The 9,979-nt window shown below is 37.9% G+C and overlaps 2 protein-coding genes across 2 annotated transcripts; both read left to right on the top strand.

The window, feature by feature from the left end:
* Positions 1-2,729: 2,729 nt before the first annotated feature.
* Positions 2,730-3,284, top strand: LOC141607535 (protein FAR1-RELATED SEQUENCE 5-like). The gene has a single exon (XM_074426892.1). The coding sequence runs from the start codon at positions 2,730-2,732 to the stop codon at positions 3,282-3,284; it is 555 nt and encodes a 184-aa protein (XP_074282993.1).
* Positions 3,281-4,111, top strand: LOC141607534 (uncharacterized). Its single transcript, XM_074426891.1, has 2 exons — positions 3,281-3,541; positions 3,647-4,111. Exons 1-2 carry the CDS (start codon positions 3,281-3,283, stop codon positions 4,109-4,111), a joined length of 726 nt encoding a protein of 241 aa, XP_074282992.1.
* Positions 4,112-9,979: the final 5,868 nt, after the last annotated feature.

The following is a 9,979-nucleotide window of genomic DNA, read 5'->3' as shown; positions in this document are numbered from 1 at the left end:
TTTTGTCAATCAAAAAGGGAATGGGCACAAAAAGAAATCAATTTGAGTTCAATGAAATGAAAAGTGAAAGAAAGTTTGCAAAAATGCATCAAAAGAAAAAAAAAAAAAAGGAGCAAAAATAGAACTCCTAAGCTTCAAATACAAGGCACCCTCGTTACTAATTGGGGTGACTTTGAAAATGTTCAAAAAGAAATGCAAAAAAAAAAATTGTCAAGTATTGAAATGCCAAAAATCAAAAAGAAATGGCAAAGAAAGTGTTCTCAAATGTCAAATGCCACAAGAAATGGGGGGGAAAAACAAAAACAAAAGCAAACTCCCAAAGAGAAACTCAAATTATATTGGTCCCTTTTATCCACCGTATCCATTTTTGTGCATGGTAGAGAGGGGACGACCCTTCTTCTTGTCTAGGCAAGAAGGGGAATTCCGCGATCCTCCAGTGTTTCTAACACCATAGGGAGTCTATTCTTGACAAAAGCATTTAACGATTGAGGACAAAGGTACCCTAGCTTGACACAACTTGGAGGTGATTTATTGGTATCCTTCTAGGCTTAGTAGTTTGAACAAATTGCATCTATGAAGGATTGTGTACCCTTGAATTGCTTCCCTTGTAGATAATTTCCGCCACTTGATGAGGGAGTGGCTATTCTTTTTGTAGATGCATCCATTATGTGTTTTTGTGTGCTTAATGTTTGGATGTGTCGCCATTTTGGCAAGACCCACCTTGCCTTGCAAGAAGGCATCCTACCTCATGGTTGTCTTGTTGTGAGTTGAAGGGGCGGAGTGAGACCCGCTAATTGTCTCATATCGGCTATATTATTAGGATAGGTTAGTATTGGTCCTAGTCTTTGTCACCTCTTTACTCGGGACGAGCAAAGGTTCGGTTTGGGGATATTTGATGTGACCATAATTGGCGCATATTTAGCCCCGAATTAGCCTTGTTTCCATGCTTTTTAGTGCTTATTTGGGTCATTTCTTATCTTTAGTTCTTTGTTTTGCATATTCTTTGAGATTTTGATCCCTTGGTAGGAAATGAGTAAGAATCTTGCATTTTCATGGCAAAACGAGACTAAATTGATCGAATCCAATGACCAAGCATCAAGGAGAGACAAGATTAGAAGGCCTTTGTACATATCATAGTAGAAGAGCAATGTTGAGGAAAGATCCTTGAGTCCCCAAGGAAATCCCCAAGGAATTTATGAAGAAAAGGGAAGAAAAGAAGAAGTTACTATTGATCGACAATCCGAGCGGATTGCCAAAGCAATCCGCCCGTCCAGCCCCGCACAATCCGAGCGCCCCGTGCCTCGAATCCGCTCGGATTCCCCTCAACAATCCGTCCGGATTCCCAGAATCCGCTCGGATTCCATCGCCCAAATCCGGCCGTCCCGACCTTATTCCGCCCGGATTTCTTCACAAAGACGGATTGCCTTCTTCAAGCTACGAAAAGAGAAGCCCTTCTCTCAGAAAATACCGGGTCCTCCTTGCTCAACTTAAAAAGTGTAATTACTAGTTTAGCCCTTAGTTAACCCTAATGCATCCTCCCTAATTTTCACTATAAATACCCCATTAGGCTAATTAGAGGAGCATGTTCTTCTTATCAATAATTAGTGTAGTTAATATCAATCAAATCTCTCTTCAATATTGTAATCAAGTATTAATCAAGTTTTAATCCAAGTTTTAGTTCTTTAAATCTCTCTTTTGTTCATCCTTTATTTTGGGTAATTGAAGATTATTTGGGTTATTATTGGGGGATTGACAACCTCTCAATCTAGCATTCAAGTACTTCTATTATTCTTGCTTTATTATTGGAATCATTAGTAGGTATAATCTCTTAATCCCTTTTTAATTATTGTTAATTACTTTCATTTATTCATCATGTTTCATATTGTTGGTATGATTGACAACCTTACTAGCATGATCAACATGATAATGAGTGAGTAGTCTCTTAGCTAGGGTTAATGGGTGATTAGGGGAAACCAACATGGGGAATGATTCATGCTTAAATTAATATGCTTTCATGCTTTATTTACTTGCTTGTTTTGATCTCAACTCATGCACATGTTATACTTGATGAAATGCTAAGCCTATGAATCCTTGCATTTACTATCATCTCCTATCTTTTCAATGAGACTTGTAAGACATAACCCAACTCGAGTCTCATTAGACCATGCATGTTGTTGAGTAGGGAAGATTAAGTCGACTTGTAGGTGTTGTACAATCTAATCGATTCGGCTCCGGGACCCAAACTTTCCTAGGATTGTAAGATATAACCCAACTCAATCCATCACAACAATAATTGCTTGCTTATAATTTGAGAACATGTTTGTATGATCATATCCCATGATTCCCCTATGATCCCATGACACCCTAGTGCCTTTAATCAATTATTTACACCCCTTTTTATTCATCTTGCTTGTTTATTTTCATTGATATTCTAGTTTAGTAACCTTCTACATCAACCCAACTTGTGACACCCCTTAGACACCGCTAGTTAGAATAGAAATCTCAATTCAACTCCCGTCCCTTGGGATCCGACCTTTACTTGCCTCTTTACTAATTGTAGAGTTGCTTGTTAAGCTATAAATTGTGTTTTGATTCGACCGTGACCAAAGACCACATCTATTTATTTGTGAACACGAAACGGACCGATCAATAAGGAAGGGATAAACAACTACAAGTTATATGGAGACACGATCTCGTTTGACCCTACTTATGGGACAAACAAATATTTCATGGTGTTTACTCCGTTCACCAGAGTAGACCACAATAAGAAGACGGTAACTTTTGCAGCTGGATTACTTGACTTCGAGAGTCAGGATTCATTTGAGTGGATTTTTAAAAAATACCTCGAAGCAGTGGGGCAGCAGCAACCTCAGTGTATAATTACAAACCAATGCCCTGGAATTAAAAAGGCATGCCCAAATGTCTTCAAGCATTTTGTGCACAAGTACTGCATGTGGCATATCATGCAGAAAAGGCCTGAGAAGGTGGGAAGGGCAATCTGCAATGACATGGAATTTATGACAGACATAAATGCCGTTGTTTGGGATGTCGACTTAGAACCAGAAGAATTTGAACAAAACTGGCAAACCGTTATTGAAGCACATGGTATGCAAAGCAACCGGTGGTTGAAGTATGTATTCGCAATCAGACAAAAGTGGATACCGGCTTACTTTCGCGATATGCCTCTAGGTTGTTTGCTGCGTCATCCCAGAGATCCGAAAGTTCAAACAGCTATTTCAAATGGTTTGAAAGCCACTTTGGAACCCTTGTTGAGTTCTGGATGAGGTACAATTCTGCAATAGAACAGCAAAGGCATTCACAAAGGAGGATGGACACTGCCAACGAGCATAGTATGCTCGAGAAAGTAGGGCCGATGAAGGTAGAGATGCATGCCTCACTAGTCTACACACATCCTATCTTTGCAGACTTTCAGAACGAAGTCAAACATGCGATATACAGCATGGGGGTCGGGGGTTTGACAACAGTAGGGACAGTGGAGTACCATGACGTTCGTGATGGACTGAAGCACGGAAACTTCCGAGTGGAATTTAACACCAAAACTAACGAGAGCAAATATGCATGTAAGCTGTTTTAGAGGCATGACATTGTCTGTCGGCATATACTGTGGGTGTGGAATGGTAGGCAGGTACACAGGATACCTGAGCCTTATGTCCTTGCTCGATGGACAAAGAAATCCTACAGGCCAATTGTCCAAGATGAAAATGGAAAGGTCATAGAAGACATTGACGAAGCTGACATCAAGAAAGCTGAGATGTCAAAGGTTTGGTCTGAGATTTATGCAACTGTCGGGGTGATGGAAAATTATGCTACGGTTAAACAGATGAAGCAACTACAGAAAACCCCGACACAGTTCAGGGAGAACATCACAGGACCAATTGAACCGAAAACTAAAAACCAGGAAATCGAGGATCTTCTTGGCATCACAGCTTCAAATGATATTGACCTTCGACCGCCAAACAATGCCAAGAATAAAGGCAGTGGCAAAAGATTGAGGTCATCGAAAGAAAAGGCCAAGAGCAAGCCAGAAAAGAGGAAGCGAAGATGCGGTAACTGCAAGAAGTGGGTGAACCACAACAAAGAGAACTTGTAATCTTCCTTTTCTTTGAAAGTCCCCTTCGATGACGATGATTTAAGAAGAATCAGAAACTGAAGAGGTATGAATCTGAACTATTACTCTCCTATTATTCTAATGTTATCCTCTTATTCTACTGTTATTCCCCTATTATTCCGGTGTTACTCTGTTATTCTGCTGCTGTTGTGTTATTCTACTGCTATTCTGCTATTAATGTGTTATTATTTTTCCTTTAATTGTTACTTTACCTCAATGACAAATACTAAGCAAAAATTGCAGGAATATGAATCAGATGCGTGAACTGAGAAAGACAAAAGAGACGCAAAAGACAACGGCTACGATGAAGACCTCGCCTAAATGTCAAAGACTTTTACTATATTTGTCATTGTTTGAATTACATTTTATCCTAAAATGTTACTTCTAGATAATAAGGTGAGACCTACATTATATGAGAATTAATACTAGTTACTTTAATTTTTTTGTTAATATTATCTGACTGTTTTCCACAAACCACCCACAAAATAAAACTGCATTTACACTCTACAATAATAGTTTAATAATAACAGATTAGTAATATTTATAAAAAGCAGTTCCACTTTTCAGTTTTTATTACTGTTTGTATTCCAGAAAAACAGTTACCTAACCTAGTATTAGTAATATTTAGTAATAGTTGAAAATAGTTACCTAACCTAATCTAATATAATTACAGAAAAATTGTTTGTATTCCCCAAGCCCCTATAAATACTGCTATTGCATGTAAAAAAAAAAACACACACACACACACACACACTAAATAAGTACATTCCAAAAAAAACTCTGCATCTCCTCTGCAAAAGGTAATTTCTTATCTTTTTTTTTGGTAGGCAGGTGTTGGGTTCCTTAAATTGATGATAACATGCCCATTTGATTTGTGTTATCTTAGTTTACCTTTTCAGGATTAATGATTAAATCAAGCATGGATTAAGAAGTGTTGAAGTTGTTAATCATCCCATTGTATTGAGTCTTAAGTGTCATCTAATGTACAAGTGAGAAAGTAGAGTATCCTAGAGTAATAGAAACAGTCAAGACGACTGTTACTTTTACAAAGTAACAGCTGCCTGGACTGTTGCCTAAATTCGTAACACTTGAATTCTTTTTATCCTTTTATCTTTCAAAAGCCTTTTCGTGTCTCTTATTTTTTTTAAAGATAAACTTCAGATTTTTATTAGGATTTGGCCTTCAATAAAGAGTGGTTTGAATAATTATCATTTTCAAAATGTTTCCTCTTTGTGCAAATTTGACCCTTTGGTCTTTTAGAAAACAAGAATTGCTTTTTGCCATATTTGTGTAAACTTGTCATCATGTGACTTGTTTTTCCCTCTTTGTTTTCTGAATTTGCATGAGCTTTTATGGATAACTTTCAAACACTCTTTCTCTATTCTTGCCTTTGCAAAAGAACCTTCTTTGGTGCAAGTATTGGGTGGTTGTTGAAGCTCTTCACATGTGTGGCCTTTGACCCTTCAAAACCCTAGCAACCCCCTTACTCACTTCCTCTATAAAAGGCGAGCCATTCCTCCATAAAAATCTCAAGACTTTTCTGAGATTCATTTCAAGTTTGCAAATTGTTTTTCAAAGCTTTAAAAACCGAGTGTTTATTTGCAAAACTTTCAAAAGTCTTCAAGTTGTTACAATCATGGCTACTGTTACTTTAACATACTAAACTCTCTTGCTTATGAATTGTTGATCTTGTAAAAGTTGTCCATCTCTATTCTTTGTTAAGAATAACTTAGTGGAAACTTGATCCTTATAACATTCTAAGTGTGTTAGTAGAGTTTAGGACGGAGTAGTCTTCAACTCTTTGGCAACCGGAGTAGGTTGCGAGTTGGCTTGTCATATGAACGGAGTAGTTCTTGGACTTGTATCACAACCGGAGTAGGTTGTTGTGTTTTTATTGTACGGGTCTTTTAGTAGTCGGAGTAGATCACTAAAAGAAATCAATAAAAACAGTAGATTGGACGTAGGCACTTGAGTATTTGCCGAACCAATTCAAAATCTCGTGTTTGATCTTTTATTTTATTCCGCTGCTCTTTTATTTTTGTTTGTTTTGCTTTGCTTAACCTTCGAAGTAACAGTTCATTATACTGTCACATTTGGTCTGCAGTCTGTACTCCATAAACTGAGATAAATAGCTACAGTCAGAACAATTGTTACTTTCATACTTCAGCAAACATTCATTTCAATACTCGTTTAATCTTGCAATATTATTCGAAGTATTCTCTCATCTCTTTTGTTCTTATAACTCTCTTTAAATCAATAAAGTTGAAGTTAAATTTTTAAATAGTACCTAATTCACCCCCTCCCCCTCTTAGGTACTTGAATCCATAAACTCAACAATTGGTATCAGAGCCTCGTGCTCTTGATCGAGGCTAATCGCCTTAGAGTTTGATTCGTGGGTAATGGATTCCGAGAAACACTCCAAGATCCCGGTCTTTACAGGTTCGAATTTTGGATGGTGGAAACTCAAAATGGAACATTACATCAAAAGTATCGATTATCAATGTTGGAACATCATCCAAAATGGACCTTTTGCCATTGAGGAAACCGATATCCTAAACGGTTTCACCAAGACAAAAGAGGAAAGAAATTACAATGAGAATGACTTCAAACTCGCCAAAAAGAATTCCAAAGCAATGTCGATTCTTCAACGTTGTGTTGGTGAGGGGGAAGTTAGTCGAATCCCCGGATGTCCTACGGCAAAATCTATTTGGGATTCCCTTGTACTTGCCTATGAAGGGACATCCTAAGTAAGAAAACACCGTATTGGCCTTCTCATGCAACAATATGAGATGTTTAGAATGTCAAAAGACGAGTCCTTAAATAGTTTCTCTTCACGTTTTTCTTGTATTATTAATGAGCTTAAAAGTCTAGGAAGGAATTTCGAGTCCGAGGACATCATTCGAAAAATCCTTCGTAGTCTAACCTCTAAATGGCAACCCAAAGTCACCGCCATAGAGGAAGCTAAAGACTTGTCAACCCTATCTCTTCATGAACTAATGGGATCACTAATGGCTCACGAGTCGATAAACATTCTAGTGAGTCTTCAAAGGGAAAGAGTCTCGCCCTCACATCCTCTCCCAGTGATGGAGAAGATGAGGAGGAAGACGAGTTTGCTATGTTCACAAGGAATCTAGCCGGGTTGGTCAATGGCCAAGGAAACAAAAGGTTCACTAATAATTACTCGAAAAAACGCTTTCCTAAGAAACGACCTAACTCCACCGTGGGATGATTTAAATGTGGTGATAAAACTCACCAGATTAAAGAATGTCCCAAGTGGGATGAAATCAAATCTAAGGAAAGAAGAGAAAAGGTTAAAAAGGACTATAAACATAGAGTCATGAGTGCTATTTGGGGAATGTCCGACTCCGAGGAAGATGAGGAACTCATCGAGGAGCAACTAGAGTCTAAAATGTGTCTTACAAGTAATCTCAAGGACAAAGTCTCAAAAAATTCTAAAATTGAACATCTTAGATGTCTCATGGCTTACCCCGATGATTCCGACTCGGACTCCGACAATGAGGTAAAGCATCTAAAAGCCAAGGTTAGATCTTACTCCAAAGAAAAGGTATGTAAGCTTCTTGACAAACTCTTTGATAAGTGTCGTTCACAAAATGATAGGCTTGATATCATGCAAGACGAAATTGAAGAAATTGCTCAAGAAAACATTAACCTTAAAAATGAACTGAAAGCAACAGACAGTGTCACTGTCACCTCTAAGGCTTATGATGAAGTAAAAAGAGTCAACAAATTGAACAAACAATTGACTAAAGAACTTGAGTGTTTTAAGATGATCCCCTTGGGTGTCTCTGACCTTGAAAATGTCAACACCACCTTGGTGATGCAAGTTTCCTTGCTAACAAAGGAACGTGATGACCTTTTGAAGGACAAAGATGCTATCAAAGATGAATTGGATGACCTAGTGGTTGAGATAATTGACCTAAGAGAAACAGTCTCTAAGACTGTTGCTTCTGACAAACATTTAGACAAGTCCAACGAGAAGATTGAATGCTTAGTGAATGAAAACAAGTGTCTAAAAGGTGAGATAGCTTGTCTCAAGAAAGAAATAGAAGTTCTGCATGAAAGGCTTAACTTTCTTCAAAAGGGTATGCCCGAATGTAGCACTTCTAGATCTACTTCTCATCATAGATCCGATGAATTCGTTGATCTAAACAAACGTCTTGATGAGATGACGTCTAAATATGAAGAGTCCAAAGAAAGAATCATGTATCTCGTGTCTAAACTCAACAACCACACCCATGACTTCATAGTTGAGAAAAGGTTGTCCTTAGAAAGTGTTAACAATGATGAACTCAAGAGGGAAAAAGAAAAGAAATTGCATCTCCTCTCACGAGTCAATGACTTGACCAATGAACTTGTTAGTGCTAAAAACATCACTGAAAAATGGGAAGGAAGTCAAACCGTGTTAAACTTCCTCACGAATCAAACCGAGAGATGTAACAAAACTGCTGGTTTGGGGTTCAAATGGAACAGTCAGACCATTTTGTTACATCCGTAAGCCTAAAACTGATTTTAGAAGGAGAAAGTACGTTGGTCTTCCCGAATACATTATTTGCAATTATTGTGGTAAGAATGGTCATGTCCTCAACACTTGTAGAAAAAGATTTCATGACATTAACAAGAACATCAAAATAATTAAGCAAATATGGATTAGGAAAGACACCGTAAGATATGTTGATCACAAAAGGGGACCCAAGTTTGTTTGGGTTCCTAAACTCAAAATCTAATCTTGTGTAGGGCTTGGTGAGAGGCGGCCGCAGTTGGTACTTGGATAGTGGATGCTCTCGTCACATGACGGGTGATAGAAGCCAATTCCTCTCACTCAAGGCATACAATGGTGGCACGGTAAGGTTTGTTGACAACAAGAAAGGTGAAGTAATTGGCATTGGAAAAGTTGGTAAGTCACCATTACTTTGTGTCGATAACGTGCAGCTTGTCAAAGGTTTGAAACATAATCTCCTTAGCATTTCTCAACTTTGTGATAAGGGTAATATTGTAGAATTTAGTGCTAATATGTGTCGAATTTTTGATGCCACTACTAATGAACTAATACTCGAAGGAAGACGTGTCAAAGACGTATACTTAACTAATTTGAACACTCTATCTGGTCACACCATGTCTTGCATGAGTGTAATGAACAATGATCCTTGGTTATGGAATAAAAGGTTTGGTCATGGTAGTACAAAAACTCTTAATACCCTTAAAAGACTTGACTTAGTTGAAAGTATTCCCAACATGAAGTTTGACATTGATAAAGTATGTGATGAATGTGCTAAAGGGAAACATGTTAGAAGTTCCTTTAAATCCAAAAGAATTGTGAGTACATCTCAACCTTTAAAACTTTTACATATCGACTTGTGTGGACCAATGAGAACTAGAAGTAGAGGTGGTAGTCGTTATGTGTGTGTCATTGTTGATGATTACTCTAGGTTCGTTTGGGCACTCTTCCTAAGCTCTAAGGATGAGACATTTGACGAGTTTCTAATTTGGTTAAGAAAGATTCAAAATAAACTTGATTTAAAACTTGTTTCAATGAGAACCGATCACGGAACCGAATTCGAAAACTCATCATTTGGTGCTTATTGTGATGACAATGGTGTAGACCATAACTTCTCGGCTCCTAGAACACCACAACAAAATGGTGTGGTTGAAAGGATGAATAGAACCCTTGAAAGAATGGCTAGAACAATGTTATTATCAAGTAAGTTGCCTAAGAACTTTTGGGCCGAAGCGGTAAATACCGCTTGCTACATTCATAATCGTGTCATGATAAGGAGTATATTGAATAAAACTTCCTGTGAATTGCTACGTGGAAGAAAACCCAACATTTCA

The sequence above is a fragment of the Silene latifolia genome, chromosome 10 (assembly GCF_048544455.1).
Source record: "Silene latifolia isolate original U9 population chromosome 10, ASM4854445v1, whole genome shotgun sequence".
Classification (NCBI taxonomy): Eukaryota; Viridiplantae; Streptophyta; class Magnoliopsida; order Caryophyllales; family Caryophyllaceae; genus Silene; species Silene latifolia.
Note: the sequence above shows the minus strand (reverse complement) of the source record. Positions and strands in the feature narration are given on the sequence as shown.